Here is an 18,047-nt window from a genome sequence, read left to right as displayed (position 1 = left end):
CCATCCCTCTCGACGCATGGCCTCAGAAATTGATGTTGCTTTCGATCCAGGAAAGATATGCCGTGACTTTCACGTAGACTCCCGGAAAACCGGCACGTGCACATTCGTAACCGTACGAGACGAGTCCGATCAGGGTGTAGTAATAGTACTGACCGTTGGAGCAAAGCTGGAACAGAAGCAAGAATAGCATTAACGTGACAGTAACAACGCCATGATTCAGCCGACTGGGTATGTTACGCACGCCACCTCACCTTTCTGCGTCCTTGATTCATAGAATCAGGAGGTGCAAAAATAAACAGGCAAGGAGGCAAGACGCTTGCCACCATTTTAGCGTGAATTGATTATTAATCATTCGCCATATACTGTGAGGCTAGATACACATACACACACTGCTCTATACTAACCTCGGGTAACATTAGTGGACCGCCACTATCTCCTTGGCAGGAGTCTTTGCCCCCTTGGGGGAACCCAGCGCACAGTACCGTGTCGTCAAAGATCTGGCCGGGAAAATACAGCTTATAATTGAAGGCACACTGGTCAGCCGGAAGTACCACCACCTGTGCCTCCTGCAGCTTGGTTGCGGACGGACCATTGAACGAGACTGCTCCCCAACCGGCAATGAACGGTGCGTAATAGGTAACATCTTTTGTGCGCTGTTTCGCATCCAATGGCAAACAGATCGGTCTGATGGTTTCGCTAATGGTGACCGATTTCTGCAACAGTATCAGCGCAATATCGTTATAGATAGCTTTCTCATTGTAACGCTCGTGCACTAGCCAGCGCTGCACGTAGATGTCAACCGGGTTAGCGCCATCTTGATCCGATGTAATATCATGCTCACCGAGCCGCACAAAGTACAGACCGGTCTGGATGCAGTGCGCCACTGTAAGCACGTGCACGGTAGTGATCAACGTGCCACCGCACAGAAAGCGTGGCCCGGTGTTTAGCTCGAAGGACGTCGATCGATAGCCCAGCGCGGCCATCCACGGCCAGGCATTTAGCTGTGCATCTACACCACCGACGACGCGCGTATGTGTTGCATTAGACATACCGCAACGATCGGCATCGTTTGTGGGTAGCTTTATCGCACTGCTACTGCTGGGCGCTACCGTACCAACATCCGGTCTAGATGCTCCACCGGAAATACTTGCAAAAAAGAATGAACCAGGAGCTGATGTTACTGTTGGAGGATTTGTGAAGCTAGCCGTTGTGTTTGAGCCTTGATTAGCGAATCTTAACGTTGGACAGCAAACCTTGAGCAGATAGGGAAAACCGAAACTCTTAATTCACTCTTTGACTGGAGCATATATGAACCAAATTACCATGGGTGTCACATCATTATAACCACAGACGGATTGTACGACATAGTTTTCAATCGATGAATCGTGCAGATTCGCATTACGGATGATCAGTTGTAGTATAAAATCACAGTTTCCATAAACGATGCATATACCATTCTGGGCATTGGGCGTTAGGCAGTTGTCGTCTGAAAGAATAACGAATATGATGTGTGGTAAGAATTTTCTCCTTTAATGGTTAAATAACTGTTAAACTGATTTTCATACTTTCTATAATCGCTCAACTTCTAGCAGTAGTAGCTATTATAACTCTTGGATCTATACACGGACATCCGTTGTAGAACTGTCTAGGATCGATGCTGGGCATAGGATCAAACCCAGAAAACGTGGTAGACGTTAACACGGACGGTGGACAGGTCGGTGGAATTGAAGGACAGGAAACGGAAGTTTGTGGGATTGTACTAGGAACTGTACTGGTTAAAATAGGTGGATTGATCGTGGAAAGGAAGGTGGGAAACGTTGGCAGGGGTGATATGCCCGTTACGGGCGTAACAGGTGGCAAAGTGGACGTTAGTATCGCACCCGGGAGTGTACTTCTTGTCGATGGATTTGTAAAAGTCACAGTTGGGAAAAGTGGAGTGCTAGGAGTAGAAGTTAGAACAGGATTTGTGATTGAATTTGTAGGGAACGTTGTGCCGCCTGTAGTGAACGTGGATGGTTGAGTATTGAATGTGGTAGAGGTAAATGAAGACACCGGAATTGTTGCTGTTACGGCGGTGGTGGAAAACGTTAAAGACACGGTTGGACTCGCAGTTTCAAACGTGGTCGAGGTAAACGGTGGCCCTGTTGAGGGCGTTCCTGTGCTGAACGTCAACGATGGGCTTGTCAGCGGTGTAAACGGAATCGCGGAGGACACAGTCGAAGCAGGAAAGGTAAAATTGGGCGGCAGTGTAATGAACGGGAATGGAGTCGTTGTTTGCAACCGATTCAAACAGATTCCCTTCCAATGAGCTAGTTTCACCAACCAGGGAAACATCAGCAGTTTCCAACAGATTTCGTCCAACGACATAACCAGCGCACCACGCTTTAGCTACACTTTGGGATACTTTATGTACAACACGATCGACCTAAACAAACACTACTAACACTTGATCGGTTAATTTTGCTGCTTTTAAGTCATGGTGGACCAGCTCACAAAAACAGGAACAATAGCATCACATGGAACACGACAAAAACCTTCAATGTCATCGTTAATGCTTTTCGCCACCTGCATCTGTCCACTAGCGTGTAATCTGTTACACGACCGGGTAACATATGACCAATATTCCAATAGAAATGACATTCACTGGTGGGAAAGAACGTATAAAAAGATACATCATTGCCACACGTACTTGACACTATGAATCAACGGCCAATATGTTGTAGCATCGACAGATTTACTAGAGCATAGCATTTCAACCTAGCCATAGGCTGGTGCTAGTTTACGGCACGCCGGTGATGAACGTGTAGAGTACCACTCTTTAGTGAGGTTTCATTATAAAATCACCATATTTATCCACGAGAACTGCAACCCACTGTTACGCTTACAAGCACAGACTTATTTGAGTTAGTAAAACATAACGTACTTAAACTGTTCTTCACATAAAACACGAAAATCAAGTATATAACCTATTTGTTTTGCACCTTGTATTTCAATAAACTCTTTCTCACAATGGTATCATTTTACTTACTTTGTCCGGATGCAAAGGGAAACAGAGAAGCCATGCTACCCATCAATATAAAAATTGAAATCATCTCAAATCGTTGTAAATTTTATCACGAATGTTAGCAACCGTATCCGTGATCTATATTCTGCAGTAGCAAAACTTCAACTGGACAGCACTCTGTACATCGCAAAACTTTGCTGATTATGGGAGGAAGTATTCATGCCAGAATTGTTTGGGTTTAATTTTTTACGGTTTACTTTTTTGTGGAACTTAGTGCAAAATATTACCGGCATTGTGCATGGAATGTTGGAAGGTAGGTTGGCAAAAAACATCATTGTAGCGATCGTAGGAGAGCAATTGGAAACAGGGGTCTCCAACCTATCCACTATACAGACCTACACCAAATCTCTTGTTATCATCATAAAATCACAAATCACAAATTACTACGATTCTATAATAGTACCCCATGTTATTGTTTTACAACATGACTATATCAGTAGTCGTGCAGAAAAAGCTAGGATCTAAAATAGAAAACGAAAGTATTTTTTCCTGTTTTTCCTGTAAATAATTATTTTGGATACTACAATACAAACAAAACGTACTAAGGCGGCCTGGTGGTATGCGGCGACAACAGCGCCGGTTTTCGCATGGTAGAAGCTTGGTTCAAATCCCATGCGGACCGTTCCCAGTGTGAGAACTTAATACCCAACTATATGTTAGTCTATCAGCAAGTAGTAATAGAGAATATGGATTCTTTAATTCTGATAGAACAGCCAGTAAATTACATCTAATTTAAACAGAAAAATTCTTATCTATTAGTTGTGAAAAATAATTTTCCGAAATTATTTCAACCAAAATTGCCATGTTTCATAGGGCTATTAGAGCTAAAATAAAATACTATAATATAATATAAATAAAAGCATAATAATAAAAAGAAATAAAAAGTATAAAAGGGGTCGAGGCTGTAGTGGGACATGGCATCGGTCATCTCTAGACAGGACCGGTATCAAAATCCCTTCCGGACCCGTAGTGAGGACTGCGTACGTGGAATCAGCAAGTCTAGTAAACCATTCGTTGGCCAGCGTGACCTAGTAGATCGTGTAGCCATAAAGAAGAAGAAGAAAAGCAATGTTAAAACAGTAAAATACTTAAATACGGTTCAATTTTATTCGTTTTTTCAGTGTTTGATTTTGAAATTCAAAAAGATACGTTGCTTTGTTCAAAATTCCGTGTTCCATGTATTTGTCGATCTGAAACCGATATTATAAACGCGACCATGCTTATCTGAAAATGTCAAGCCGACCGGTCCGATTATCCGTGGTCTGTTACGGCCGAAAGCTGTTTTACTGTATTTTGTTTCCGTTTTGTTGTTAGTAAACGCGCCGTCAGTTATTGGTTTTATTTCGATTGTTTTACCCAGTGCACCGTGTATTCCTGTAACCCCCGGATCGCGACTATTGCCATCCGTGTGCATGCAAACCCAGTAAAGTGCAACATTCGCGATCGCTACCCGAATATCATTCCCGTTTCACATCGATAGGGTTGTTCCAGAATGTCCCGTTACAACCAAACGCATGCAGGCTACGCACAGACCTTTAAGCTGGTCGTTGTGGGTGGAGGTGGTGTTGGCAAATCCGCTATCACCATTCAATTCATTCAGGTATTTTTAGCATTAAGCTATACTTTGTGCTATCGAAGTTTTCCACCCGCTAGCGTTCCTGTGGCCCGTGCAACAGCAATCGTGGCAGCATCTTTGTGCACGTTTGTGGGGAAACAGGTAGCATCTGTTGTTGGTGCACCGGAAGATAAGATCCATTTGGATCATAAGTCACGCAGGAACAGGTCTTTCGAAACGAGTATGTTACTATCGCCAATTTGCTCACCGCGCCTGCCGCACCCTTGAGCGGAAATCAGTTTGATCCTCTGCTACCATCATCCCATCCATCAGTTGGTAGGTTTCCGACCGAACGAGCAATCTTTGCCCGTGTAATCTCGTTCCCCGTTGCGCGTGATCACGCGAAAGAGAGACAGCACATGCAAATATGTTTCTCGCGAACCAATCAGTAAGCTGTAATTCACCGCACAAGTTAAGACGACGTCATCCGCCACCGTGCGAACGAACGCCTGGGGTGTGGGTCCGCGATACCCTTCGCACGCGCCCACACAATTTTTGTTCAATTTCGTCACTCTTCGCGATCCACTGATGATGGCCAAGGCAAACACACAGAGGGATCAGCGAGACGAACCGTTGCTGTTACCATTGGTACCAGCGGCGAATGTAGCGTTTTCGGAGTCATGGCTAATGGGATGGTTTTTACGTGTCTTGCCGAAGCGAAATGTTCTAACGATCTTTGCACTCGATCATATCGCACCTCTCCGAAAGTGGCACGCGAAATGAAATATATGGGAAAATGATGATGTTGTCTACCCTGATCATGAACAGTGCGTTTGACTCGAAGCGGACACTATAGCATGTAGAAGAAGAAAAAGAATAAGAAGGGAGACCAACGAATCGCGAGACCTTGTGCAGCCAAAAAAGTCATCTCCTTGCACACGCGGAACCTTGAAAAACAGATGCTTGTTTTATTCGTTTTAACGTGAAGGTAGACGGCAAATCACAGCAGATATGCAACAAGTTGTATCTATTCTTAGTGATGCATCCGACATATAGCCAGTAGAAGGACACAGTATTTGTTTTCCCTTTTTATTAATAATACCTTTGGTAGGGTGTGCCGGGTTTAGAATAAAGTATCTATAGAAGATCACTTTGAATTTTGTAGAATGTCATGTGCTAACAGCCTTCATATTTTATAAAGGAGCGAAACCTTGATCTACAATAGGTTTTGTACTAACCACATAAGATTCGGAATTTTGTTTTTACAGTTGGACAAACACAATTTGAACAGCTCTGTAACGGGATGAGATGAGTAATGCAAATGAAAGTGAACAGCCGTTCTATAAATATTTGCAATAATTGTTCATAAAGGCTATAAATAGGTACGCCATTGGTGCGAACACTCCGGCACTCCACGGTACGGGGTAAGGCAATGCCAAACTACTGTGCTGGGAAAAATGCTAGCGAGCATGAATTATGTTTCAATTTTTGCTAAGGAGCTTAGCGATGTTGGAGCGAGGTAGATGGGGGTGAATAGAAACTGATGCAAAATATAAATAAGATATCAGATAACTCGTCCGGAGGGAAGCGTCACCCATTACTGTTACCATTGACGATCCCTATATTTCTTTAATTTTAAGTTAAGTCTATGCTACTTCTACTGCATGTGCTAATAATGAACGAATGTTATTTTTGATCCTCTTTTTTAGAGCTACTTTGTAACTGACTATGATCCTACAATCGAAGATTCCTACACCAAACAGTGTGTCATCGATGACACACCCGCCAAACTCGATAGTAAGCTTAAAAAAGTTTTAAAAACCCAGCGTCCAATCGATTGTTTATCCTCACTTATCCCAATGTGATTTCTTTCGCCCAGTTCTCGACACGGCCGGTCAAGAAGAGTTTAGTGCGATGCGCGAACAGTACATGCGTTCCGGGGAAGGCTTTTTGCTGGTGTTCGCCGTAACGGATCATGCTAGCTTTGACGAGATTTACAAATTCCACAAGCAAATATTGCGCGTGAAGGATCGTGACGAATTTCCAATGCTGATGGTGGGCAACAAATCCGATCTCGATCACCAGCGTGTCGTCTCGCTGGAAGAGGCACAACAATTGAGCAGGCAGCTCAAAATTCCCTACATCGAATGTAGCGCCAAGTTACGCATTAACGTCGACCAGGCGTTTCACGAGCTGGTGCGCGTTGTGCGAAAGTTTCAGCTTTCCGAGCGACCGCTCGTGGACGAGAAGGGCAAGCGTAAGAATAGGAAAAAGTGCTGCATCCTGTAATGCTAGTTAATACTGTTTTCCTGCCCGACTTATTACTACTACTACTAGTACTACTACCACCACCACTGCTTCCTCATCACTATACTAGCGAGCTTTACCCTTAGCGAAAGATCCCTGTTAGGCATTGCAGTTAATGTATTTTTCGCTTTTCTTTGTTTTACAAAGTGATTGTTTTATTTTGTACCGTACATGTTATCCATGTAGCGATGTCGGAAATAGTGCACATTTGAAAAAAAAAAAACTCTTGCGAAGCCGTTAAACATTCGCGAGGAAAACGAAATCCCACGCTAATCAATAATTTAATATTTAAGCTACTAAATCGTTAAAGTACATATTCACGACTAGGATGTTTAAAAGTGCCAAAGTGCCCACAGTTCTGCTATAAGCAGAAGCATAACATGGTTGATTGTCTTCTCTGTTACAAATGGCAGCAAGTGACGCATGTCATCGAACTTACACACTTAAGCCGTGCATAACTGCCACATGGTGATGCCTAGAAACTATTGTGTATGCGTATCTTGTTTTTGTGCGTACTCATTTTTATGAAAATACTAATATTTTTGCATGCTGCTAAGCCATAATAATCGAAATGATCAAACATCAAGCATGTTATGCAGACACGAACTAAAAAAAATCGTTGTGCCATAACAGAGCAATAATCAGAAGATCACAAGTATACAAACCAACGTTCGACGTTTTGCACAAGTTTAATTTGTTCTGGCTTCAATATTGTCGATATTGTTCCATGAGTTTTTATTAGCCTGATTTAAAAAAAAAAAAGATCATGAAGTGTTCAAATTCGTTTCATAATCATGATCAGTGAGTGTATTTTACAGCACTACACGAATACACTAAAATATCAAAAAGTAGCTGTCAATGGCAAATCAGCATATATCATCTACGAATTTGAAGGCGCAAGCACGTCGCATATACACATATATATCTATTTAAAATAACGAAAGACTTATTCGTAGCTAACTAAGTGTCGAACCTGTACGAGCAAATGTGGTCGTGAACACGCGGAATTCACGCTAGTAATATTAAACCCGTATACAGCATGGAACAAGTTTTAGTGTAGAACAATAAGCTAACAAAGAGTGCGTGCGCCGTACAGAGTGTTTTAAAATTTGCGGTTGAAACAACTGGAAGGATAATGTTGATCGTTGTGAAGTAACATAACAATTGTGTAACGTTAGCCTACAGCCAAAAGAAACAGTGTCTATTAACCAAAATAATAACGAAACGTTAATGATGATTAGCTTTATATGTGCTTTCACAGCAAATGATGCGACTAATGAAATCAGTTTACAGTGGAGAAATGGAGAAAAAAAAACGGTAGGATCAGGATCATACTTTTAGCCACGGCACAATCACGGGTAATGATTTCGTCGCGTATTTGTGTGTTAAAACATTAAATTAAACTCTCGTTAAGTTAGGGAGAAGAAGAAAATAGGATCAAAACAGATTTCGGTGCTACATTTCGTCTGTAAAGCTCTATAAAAGCGAAAACACACAAATGAAACTGGACGTTCTTTTCTTTGCAAATGAATGTTTAGAAACAGGTTTCAGGTTAATAGGAAAGTTTTTTTTTACATTTCAATGTTTTTTTTTTTATTATCGAAATCCTTGTTAATCAAAAATATATTTACCGGATTTTAATCTACTAATTGTTAGACGAATTAGTGTATGATGTTTACTTCAAACATCCCATAAATTGACGGCGCCAATGTTCTCAGGCTATCCCGATCTGTTCCACTATCCAATCGACAAATGTGGCCACTCTCGTGTACACACCGGGTAATTCGGCACGCGCACATCCCACACCGTACGATACTATGCCGATTTGGAAGTAGTGGAACTTCTTGTTGATGAGGTAAGGCAACATTAATGGGCCACCACTATCGCCCTGGCACGAGTCCTTACCACCCTCGAGAAATCCGGCACAGAGTACAGCATCGTTAAACTGTTTTTTTGAAAATAGCTTCCTTATTTTCTTGTACAACTGGCTGCACTCTTCATTTTCAAGTATGGGGATCTGTAGTTCCTGCAGCACTTTCGCTTCGAAACCCGTTTCCTTGGTGCGACCCCACCCGGCAATGAATGGGTTGTATCCGGTAAAATCTGCACTTCGTACCGGGTCGCTCGTTGGAAGACAGATAGGTTTGATTTGAGCTGGGGGTTTGAAAGAGAGAGTGAGTGGGAGTGAATCGGTTCATGAGAATAATTTATAATTTACTATATCCAATTACCATTGAATTTCACCAATTCTGATAAGTACAATATTGCCAGATCTGAATGGCCATCAAATGTATCATAAGACGGATGCGAAACGTACTGGAATGGAGAGGATATTCAAAGGTGTTATTGAAAACAGCATTCTATTGCTAACTTTACGATAGCTCATCATACCTTATACACCGGTACATCCACGTGTGCCGACTCTGTTTGATTGTCCATATCATGTTCTCCCAAGCGCACAACGGATCTGTAAGAAACATCACATTTCGAACAAAACTCTAACGAAAACGATCAATGTTTACTTACAAAGATGGTAATATGCAATGAGCCGCCGTAAGAACATGGCGATCCGTGATGAGAGAACCACCACATCGGAAGTCCACATCTCCGAAAGCTTCCTCGTATCCCACCAAAGCCATCCAAGGCCAACCGTTAAGAGCGGCCGGTACTCCACCGACAACCCGATTATGTTCAACGTCACTAACACCACAACCCTGCTCTGGGGTAGGCAGAACGACCGGTGTATCGAACGATGGACTATTTAAAACACCCTTTTGCAGTACCACAGGCGTTGTGGTACGAATTGTTGTCGAACGTCTCGTGGTTGGCGGGCTGGACGTGGACGCCGGCTGAATGTGAGAAAGTGCGTTAAACTGTTCTAAAGTCAACTCGATCAGCTCGCAATACATACCGTCGTATCAGACACACATGGTCCTAACGTTCCATCGGACCTAACACACTCCAAACCAACACGAGGCTTCGTCGTTGTCGTTGTGTACTTAGGCGGAGCAGGCGTAGTGCTAGGGTAATTTTCATAAGTTCTTGCCGTAGTTGAAGTCGTCGATATGACGTTGGATTGGAATGGGTAGTTGGATCCGGCCGGATTGGAGGCTGCGATCGAACAGCAAACACTGCCAAAACCTAGGAAATTTTGACACCCTCGTGGAGCCGCACCGAAAAAGCCAAAAGGATTTATATTCAGCTGGTAGGCGGCGGGACACGATCCGATGCTCATGCATATGCCTGAAGCACCGGTAGAGGTGTAGCAAGGTTGACCATCTGCAAACAAAACCACGGGTTGATGTTTAATTTAATTCGTTAGGCAGATAAACATTTTGTTGCTTGGAGAACCTTGAGCGAATGTATTGTGCGCGATAAAAGCCAGGATAAGAGAGGATTTTATGAACTCCCCTGTCATCATGGCTGCACGAAAGTTGGAACAACGAACCAAGAAGTTGTTTGGATCAGATCTGAACAACAACTGCACTACAGCGGAACGCTCCGCACAGTTCTGTCTCGCCAGGGGATGAAAAGACTACCCATACGAATCTCCACTAGCAAGAAGATGTTCGGATTCAACTTCTCAGGAGTTGTAGGACCAGTTTTTGCACAACATACTTCAAATTATAGATGCCTTTTTTTCGCCATCACGTTTTTATCTCCTCCACAAACGAATCGTTAAACTCTATACCCCTTCGTGGGGATTATTTTCCGTTTATTTTTTGTTTGCAAACGCATACAACTCCCGTCACGAAATACACGTAAGTGGTTAGAATAAATGTTTACCACCATTTGTTTGTTTAGCTTTCTTAAAATTGCTCTAACTGGCCAATGAACTTGTGTGATGTGAATTATGATGTCCAAAAAATTATTCGCTGGGTGTCCAAATTAATTGTAATAGTATCATGCATCTGGCACTACTAGAATACCAATGTTTTGCTGCAAGGTTCCAGATTATATTTCAAATTCTTCTCTTGTTTCGTTCTGTTTTTCGTTATTGCTTAGATGAAAGCGAAATGTTGCATCCTAAAAGATAACATTTTGTTCAAAGGGAATTGCAGCTATCGTTACGTATTTTTTATCGTAAAAGAACAACAGTGAACGTATTTGCAAAAGAAATGCAACTCCCATATTTGCAGTGTGATGATTTTGGTCGACAAATACTTGAAGTTTTTTGAATATTTACGCCAACGAGAATATTTAGTTAGTGGGTAATTCAAGCCCCATATAATACACTTATTATTGTCTTGCTTTACCCATTGCGTTGATAACTGATAATTACTTGTAAATAAACATCTTAAACTGTGAACATCAAACATTCTAAACTGTTGATACAACTCCTGTGAATTGAATCGTGGTAAATCTGCAAAGCGTATTATCATTGCATACTTTTCGGGGTATTTCGATAGAAAACGCTTGGCGATACGTGTTGGTGCAAAGGGAAAAACGCTAAAGAGATATATAAAGGAGACACGGTCCATCTCTTTTACTCTTCTCTCGTTACCAGAGGGACAGCTATAGTGTAGCTTCAAAGCATGCAAGAAAACATAAACATTCGTGCTTTTTGCACAATCAACAGAAAAAACCTCCAGAGCTTTTACGTCTTTCGCAGTTTCCGCAAGCAGTAAGAAAGTGGTTTTGAATCTTGTTGTTATATCAAGAACCATGTGAAGTTTCGGTGGTCAATCAAAGATAAATTTAAGTTAACTGAACACACTGGAACGGACCAGGAAGCAGAAAACTTGTTTCGGTTTTATACGACGTGTAACTCTCGCTCTTTACTTTCACATTTGATCGTCCGCGTCTCGAGCGGAATAACACGAAACGCGCGCGCTCAAGAGAGAGCGAGAGAGAAAACGGCACAGGCAAAATAAGAGTAAAAGTTATTGTCCATCGTTTTCAATCGCGCGATTCCTCGCGGTTTCGTGGTTCCGCATCAAGTTTGAATGGCAAAACCAGCTAAGTTCTTGCGTAATGTTCCTCGCTGGTCAACACTGTTTCCGGTGGTGCTCTACGTGCTCTTCATCCTTTGTATCCTAGTGCTGGTGTTTTCCTCCCGCCAAAGTCAGGGCGATGGAAAGCTCCGTCAAGCTGAACACGGTTTCTCGAACGACATTCCCAACGTGCCCGCTCCGCTAGTGTACCGGAAGCTGGAGGAGGGGATTATGAAAGAGATGTCGGCAGCATTTGCAAAGTAAGGAACGAGTCTAGCGAGATATGCCTTGTCCGCATTCTAAAACTAGCTAATGAGGGCTTTTTTCTCGTTCCAGAGCCGATACAAATGGTGACAAGCATCTGACGGTGCAGGAGTTGGCAAAGTTTATAAATTTCAAAATCCGCGAACACATCGACGAAGCCATTCGCACCAATCCGATCCTGTTCGTTGAGATTGACCATAAACCACGCGACGGGTTGGTAAGCTGGGACGAGTATCAAAGCTACTGGTTGCGCGAGAGAGGCATCGAGGGAGACAGCCACATGAAGAAAAGCATGTTCGATAAGCTGGACCGCAAGGTGAAGGAATCGATTGCGCGGGATAAGGCGCACTGGATGGAAGCGGCCCGTACGGACCCGCTCAGTCTCACGTTGGATGAGTTTCTATCGTTTCGCCATCCGGAATCGAGCACGGTTAATCTGCTGAACCTGGTCGATGATATACTGCGGCAGTTCGATGTTGACGGTGATGATCATTTGACGATCGAGGAGTTTTCCGACGTCCAAACGACGGATCTGGGTGAGGGCAAAAAGTTCATCCTTTCGCAAAACGTGCGTGAGCGGAAGGAAGAGTTCGCGAAAGTGATTGACAAAAACCGAGACGGGAAGGCTGATAGGGGTGAACTGCTGTCCTATGTTGATCCAAGGCATCCACGCTACGCTATACAGGAAGCTTCGACGTTATTCTCTCTTGCCGACACAAATAATGATAAGAAACTTGTAATGCACGAGGTATAGGGAAACAGTTGTATTTATACGAAACAGAGGTGCATTAATTATTATCCTTTTTTTCGTTCTGTTTTAGATGCTGGCCAGCTCGTCAATTTTCATATCCTCAAAGATGATCCACACTGCGGAGAGTTTTCACGATGAATTTTAAACATTCGGTATTACCTTTGATCAAGAGTAATCAACGTTTCGTTGCTCTGAAAGTGATGCATATCTGTGAAATAAATATGTTATGTTTGTTTTATTTAAGTTGTGCATGAATTTTTTCCGTACCATTGTTTACAGATAGCTTGATTGAGACAAAAAACGAATTTTAGAAAATTCAAAATCGAAACGACCAATTTAAATCCCTTTTCGCCGCAGTACGTACGCAGCTTTTGCGCCCTATCACAAACAGCTAGCTGTCAAAATCAGCTGGCTGTGTTGTTACTTGCACAGACCGGTAAATAAACTTTGGAACACCACCGGCTGGTTCAGCGTGGTCCATTCGGGTCATGGAATCCAGGCAGCGTGTACTAGATCAGTTAAAATCCTTCATTGAAGATTCGGAGCAACGAATAAATAACATTATACACAGCCTTAAATGGAGTAAAGACGGTTTGTTACGCTCGGTAAGTAGTTTGTACGAATATGCGCGAAAATTACAACACAACTGACTGCGTTATTTCACAGAAATGCGACAAACCTAAAGATGGTGTTAAAAATGAGTCAAATCGTTCCAACGATATGTTTCCTCCTTCCTTCCAAGCAAGCGAAAGTTCTTCTTCTATTCGCCTAGGTAAAAGATTCGATCCATAACGAACAAACACCGTGGGATAAAACGTGTTTGTGTGTTTGTCATTATTTACAGATAACATCAAACAAGCAGAAGCAATATTGGAAGCAATGTATGAGAATCCTTCGTTTGCATTGGCAGTGCCGTTCGAAGAGCTGGTGAACCGTGGTCCGCCTTCAAACCTTGCAGATTTGCACATAAATTTTACACCGGACGAACGTTTATCTTTGTATCAGTACGTGATGAAAAACACCATAAAACCACCCGATGTGCCGGAAATCAAAATAAGGTAGATATTTAAATGGTTTTGGTTAGTAATATCTGTTAAATTTAATAATTTCTTGGCCTTTTTTTTTTTTTTTGGTTGGAGCAGGTTCAAGCGTGATGCACATGGAGAAGAAAAGGCCACATCGCTGACCGAAATAGCAGCCATCGAACGCGATGCTCGAAGGCGCAACGCGAAACACAGAGTGTCCAGAAATCCTCTAACTTACAGCGAAAAAGTGCGACATTTGATTCAAGTGCAAACCGATGCATTGGCTCATCATTTCGGTCAGTCCTCCACACAGACTGCTGAAGCAAGTGATAAAAGCAGAAAGAAGAGCTCGAAGCATGCCCGAAAGTCTCGCTCCAACACACCCGAACCGGATCGTAGTCACAGAAAGAAGAAACGTCACAGAAGTCGCTCCCGAGAACGTTCCAAGTCTGGCGAACGGAAGCGACACAAATCGCACAAGAAACATAAGAGAAAGCATAATCATTCATAAGCCACAGTTTATTCGCTGTATTCACCAATACAGAGGCAAGCGTTGGTACCACCAAAGCCGAACGAGTTTTTTAGCGCGATTCGTCGTCGATTACCTTCCCAAGGTTCCGAGCTGTTGGCCACATAATGCAAGCCGGCCATATCATCCGTCACGTTGTGCAAATTAACAGTCGGAGGTAACACACCATGTTTGCATGCCATCAAAACGAACAACGCTTCCAAGTTACCTGCAGCACCGAGCAGATGTCCGTGGGCGCCCTTCGTCGAAGATACAGCGACCGATCGGATATGTTCACCGAAAAGTGTTCTTATCGAGCGAGCTTCTATGGCATCACCGATCGGGGTGGATGTGGCATGGGCGTTAACGTATCCAATGTCGGCCACTGTTTTGCCCGCATCGGCAATTGCTCGCCGCATCGCCAAGAGTGCTCCTGTGCCATCTTCCCGCGGTGCTGTTAGATGAGACGCGTCGCCAGACAGCCCGTAACCAAGGATCTCACCATATATTGGAGCACCACGGCGTTTGGCATGTTGCAACTCTTCCAGCACAAAAATAGCAGATCCCTCACCCATTACAAATCCATCACGACGCTCGTCAAACGGTCTAGATGAAGCGGTCGGTTCATCATTAAACGCCGTACTTAGTGCCCGCAGCCGGCAGAATCCGGCGATGCCCAGTGGACTGATGCATGCTTCTGCACCGCCGCACACCATTACGTCCGCATCGCCATGCTGTATGAAGCGAAAAGCATCACCTATCGCATGTGCTCCCGTTGCACATGCCGTGGATACAGCATGATTAGGTCCCCGGAACCCGTACCGTATGCTAAGCTGGCCCGCTGGCATGTTGGGCAAAATGCGTGGAACGAAAAAGGGACTGACCCGATTGTAACCCTTCTTGAGCGCTTCGTTCGTCTCGCAAATGTCCATCAGATCTACCATGCCCATTCCAATAGCAACACCGGTACGTTGGCAGGATTCTTCGTCCTCATTCGGTGGTGTCCATCCTGCCATCGAAAGCGCTTCTTTGGCGGCGATTAGTGCAAAAGCGGTAGCCCGTGCCATCGTTTTCAGCTCTGTTTTGGAGAAACATTTTTCTAAATCGATCTGGTCGGTGTGGATGGTAGCGGCTACACGGCACGGAAGCTTATCGTATGTTTCGCCAGCCAATCGGCCAATCTTTGACTGGCCCGAAAGAATTGTTCGCCAAGCCGTTTCCACATCGCAACCAACTGGTGACACTACTCCCAACCCAGTTACCACTACACGACGATCACCACTTTTTGTGGAGTACCTGGCACCGGGAGACTGATATTGACTCCGTAGCAGAAAGAACAAACTTTTGCGAGCGCGTAGAAAGCAGTAACTATGAATATTTGATCCCATGATTGATGTCGAAAATATAAACAGTGCTGAGATTGCGTATCAATTCTGTTGTGATTTACTAGCGAAACTGTATAACATTAGCATGACTAAGAATGAATGTTTTATTATTTTTTGCAATTTACGAAAAAATGACCCAAACCGAGATTATTTTGGAAAATCAAAACAATCCACTGTCAACGTGTCGTCAATCTGACAGCAGGCCATTTGTATTTACAAGACTCACGTGTAATTTGTTGTTTACCAGCTTCACCGCAACAAATATCGAAATCTTCTCCTGAGCACTGCTAGTTGTTAGAAAAAGTTAAAGAATGGGCAAAAAGCGTAAAGCTGGATTCGCTGAAGACGATAATGTAGAATACGATTTGCCTGCAAAACACATGAACACTAGCCACATCCGAGCTAACGAACGCAGGTTGATCATAGTTCTCGAGGGAGCTCAATTGGAGACGGTAAAAGTTAGTATCCCAATGATGACCATTTGTCTCGATATATGGATGTAAACCGATGTTTTTCATTTTCAGGTAGGACCAGTTTTCGAACTGCTAAACTGTGACGATCATCTGAACATATTTCGGAAAATCCAACGTGATCCGGGAAGCTGTCGGCCAGACATAACGCACCAATCGCTTTTGATGCTGATGGATTCGCCGCTTAACAGAGCCGGGTTGCTGCAGGTGTTTGTTAAAACGGAGAAGAATATGTTGATCGAAATAGATCCACAAACAAGAATACCGCGAACATTCAAACGTTTTGCTGGTCTTATGGGTAAGCAGCAACATCCCGGCGAGGTGTGACTCCGTTGTCTAATTTAGTTGAAACTTCTGTTTTCAGTACAACTGCTTCATAAATTTTCAATCAAAGCAGCGGATACGCAGAAAAAGTTGATGAGAATTGTAAAGAATCCCATCACCAACCATTTGCCAGTGGGATGTCGCAAGCTGGCAATGTCTTTCAGTGCTACTCAGGTTAAGAATGCCAAGGAGCTGGTACCGGAGCAAAATGAACCGATTACGATAGTTATTGGAGCGTTTGCCCATGGCAATTTAAACCTAGACTACACCGAAGGATCCGTATCGATCAGCAACTATCCTTTGTCGGCTGCATTAACGTGCACAAAAATATGTTCTGCTTTCGAGGAAGCTTGGGGTATAATATAACCCAATAAATTTCAATGAATAATTCGAAGTTCAATTACAAATGGACTGGAAGTTGCGTAGTGCACAAACATTCTTACGGCGATACACATATGTTTGTCAGCTCATGGTAAGAAATTAATGCTTACTGATAAGTTTAAAATTACATTAAACAGGTAGAATAGTATTGTGAATTGTTAGAATATGAAGAGAATTCCATTTTTCTCATCCAATATAACTGCTTTTAAAACTCTTCAAATCACACTGTGGACTTGCAAAAATTCCCGCGGCCATAATTTCGGCCTCAAATGACAGCTGTCATTGCTGTCAACGTATCACACCCATTATATTGCATTTCCGTCTCTGGATCGTGACTAACTTTTTCTCGCTGAAAAAATTGGTGAAACTTTCGATGTCTTTTTGCACGGCACGCAGATAATCCGAAGACGGTGAATATCTTCTTTCGAGGCTGATTTTGTATGAGATGGGAAATACGCAGCTGTCTATCGTACAGCCGCGTGGAATGAGTGTGCTGGTTTAGTTGGGAAAGTTCCGCGAGAAAAAAAGAAAAACCTTGAAAAGACGCAAGTGCTAATGAGAGTGGAGCTCGATTGTCCCGTCGTAACCTCCCCCTCAAACCCAACCCAACCAGTCGACACCTTCTCTGTCGAAGTGCTTTTTCATTTGTGCAATAGTGTTGACAATTTGCAGCGTCGCCTACTTGCTTAGCGTATGATTTAATAAAAGTTTGTAATCTTGGAAGAGATTGTTTGAAAGTAAAAAAACGGGGTTTTCGTTGTGTTTCTTCTTCTCCGGAAAACGTAGTGCAAACGGTGCAGCAAAAAAAGGCGCAGTAGGAAGTGGTGGATGTTCACCCGAAAGGAAGTGTGTGCTTCTTCCGCTTTCTAAAAAATCGACGGAGCTACCACCGCGATGTGTGCATGTGTGTGCTAGCGCGTTTGGTGCGCGCGGTGTATATGTGTGTTCGTGCGGGGACGGTCGGCTCTTCGGGAACAAAACGGATGAAAAATGCTCGATTCGACGACGGAGCAGCCATTTTGTTTTCCAAGTTGATGTGCACCACTGGCGCGAAAGAGTTGAATATATATTGTACACAC

General features: G+C 43.3%; 11 protein-coding genes across 12 annotated transcripts in view; 5 read left to right on the top strand and 6 right to left on the bottom strand.

Annotated features, from left to right (window-relative positions):
• LOC126557871 (ero1-like protein) overlaps positions 1 to 18,047 on the bottom strand; it is a 427,255-nt gene that overhangs the window by 52,864 nt on the left and 356,344 nt on the right. The window lies entirely within an intron of this gene.
• The window catches only part of LOC126558692 (protein tipE), a 186,707-nt gene that overhangs the window by 59,536 nt on the left and 109,124 nt on the right, over positions 1 to 18,047 (top strand). The gene's annotated exons all lie outside the window — the stretch shown is intronic.
• LOC126559226 (DNA-directed RNA polymerase II subunit RPB7) overlaps positions 1 to 18,047 on the bottom strand; it is a 240,333-nt gene that overhangs the window by 151,376 nt on the left and 70,910 nt on the right. The gene's annotated exons all lie outside the window — the stretch shown is intronic.
• Positions 23 to 3,092, bottom strand: LOC126558116 (venom protease-like). The gene is given in 3 exon segments (XM_050214070.1): positions 23 to 166; positions 405 to 1,486; positions 3,029 to 3,092. Coding segments are annotated over 3 exon segments (1,290 nt in total).
• On the bottom strand, positions 1,579 to 2,581 carry LOC126558821 (uncharacterized). The gene has a single exon (XM_050214892.1). It carries the CDS (start codon positions 2,365 to 2,367, stop codon positions 1,579 to 1,581), a length of 789 nt encoding a protein of 262 aa, XP_050070849.1. The 5' UTR covers positions 2,368 to 2,581.
• Positions 4,477 to 6,909, top strand: LOC126559109 (ras-like protein 2). Its single transcript, XM_050215220.1, has 3 exons — positions 4,477 to 4,664; positions 6,329 to 6,416; positions 6,499 to 6,909. The coding sequence occupies exons 1-3, from the start codon at positions 4,557 to 4,559 to the stop codon at positions 6,906 to 6,908; spliced, it is 606 nt and encodes a 201-aa protein (XP_050071177.1). The 5' UTR covers positions 4,477 to 4,556; the 3' UTR covers position 6,909.
• Positions 8,639 to 10,344, bottom strand: LOC126558149 (venom protease-like). Its single transcript, XM_050214109.1, has 6 exons — positions 10,278 to 10,344; positions 9,821 to 10,205; positions 9,453 to 9,749; positions 9,318 to 9,393; positions 9,158 to 9,242; positions 8,639 to 9,080 (listed from the first exon to the last, which is right to left on the bottom strand). Exons 1-6 carry the CDS (start codon positions 10,342 to 10,344, stop codon positions 8,641 to 8,643), a joined length of 1,350 nt encoding a protein of 449 aa, XP_050070066.1. The 3' UTR covers positions 8,639 to 8,640.
• On the top strand, positions 11,873 to 13,118 carry LOC126558524 (45 kDa calcium-binding protein). The gene is made up of 3 exons (XM_050214547.1): positions 11,873 to 12,120; positions 12,197 to 12,872; positions 12,946 to 13,118. The coding sequence occupies exons 1-3, from the start codon at positions 11,873 to 11,875 to the stop codon at positions 13,018 to 13,020; spliced, it is 999 nt and encodes a 332-aa protein (XP_050070504.1). The 3' UTR covers positions 13,021 to 13,118.
• On the top strand, positions 13,364 to 14,411 carry LOC126558784 (E3 ubiquitin-protein ligase RBBP6-like). Its single transcript, XM_050214850.1, has 4 exons — positions 13,364 to 13,480; positions 13,542 to 13,647; positions 13,720 to 13,933; positions 14,018 to 14,411. Exons 1-4 carry the CDS (start codon positions 13,364 to 13,366, stop codon positions 14,409 to 14,411), a joined length of 831 nt encoding a protein of 276 aa, XP_050070807.1.
• LOC126557957 (3-oxoacyl-[acyl-carrier-protein] synthase, mitochondrial) lies at positions 14,397 to 15,796 on the bottom strand. Its single transcript, XM_050213885.1, has one exon. The coding sequence runs from the start codon at positions 15,794 to 15,796 to the stop codon at positions 14,420 to 14,422; it is 1,377 nt and encodes a 458-aa protein (XP_050069842.1). The 3' UTR covers positions 14,397 to 14,419.
• LOC126558930 (ribosomal RNA small subunit methyltransferase NEP1) lies at positions 16,096 to 16,953 on the top strand. The gene is made up of 3 exons (XM_050215020.1): positions 16,096 to 16,251; positions 16,318 to 16,561; positions 16,628 to 16,953. Exons 1-3 carry the CDS (start codon positions 16,105 to 16,107, stop codon positions 16,951 to 16,953), a joined length of 717 nt encoding a protein of 238 aa, XP_050070977.1. The 5' UTR covers positions 16,096 to 16,104.

Source organism: Anopheles maculipalpis, chromosome 2RL (genome assembly GCF_943734695.1).
Source record: "Anopheles maculipalpis chromosome 2RL, idAnoMacuDA_375_x, whole genome shotgun sequence".
Lineage (NCBI taxonomy): Eukaryota > Metazoa > Arthropoda > Insecta > Diptera > Culicidae > Anopheles > Anopheles maculipalpis.
Note: the sequence above shows the minus strand (reverse complement) of the source record. Positions and strands in the feature narration are given on the sequence as shown.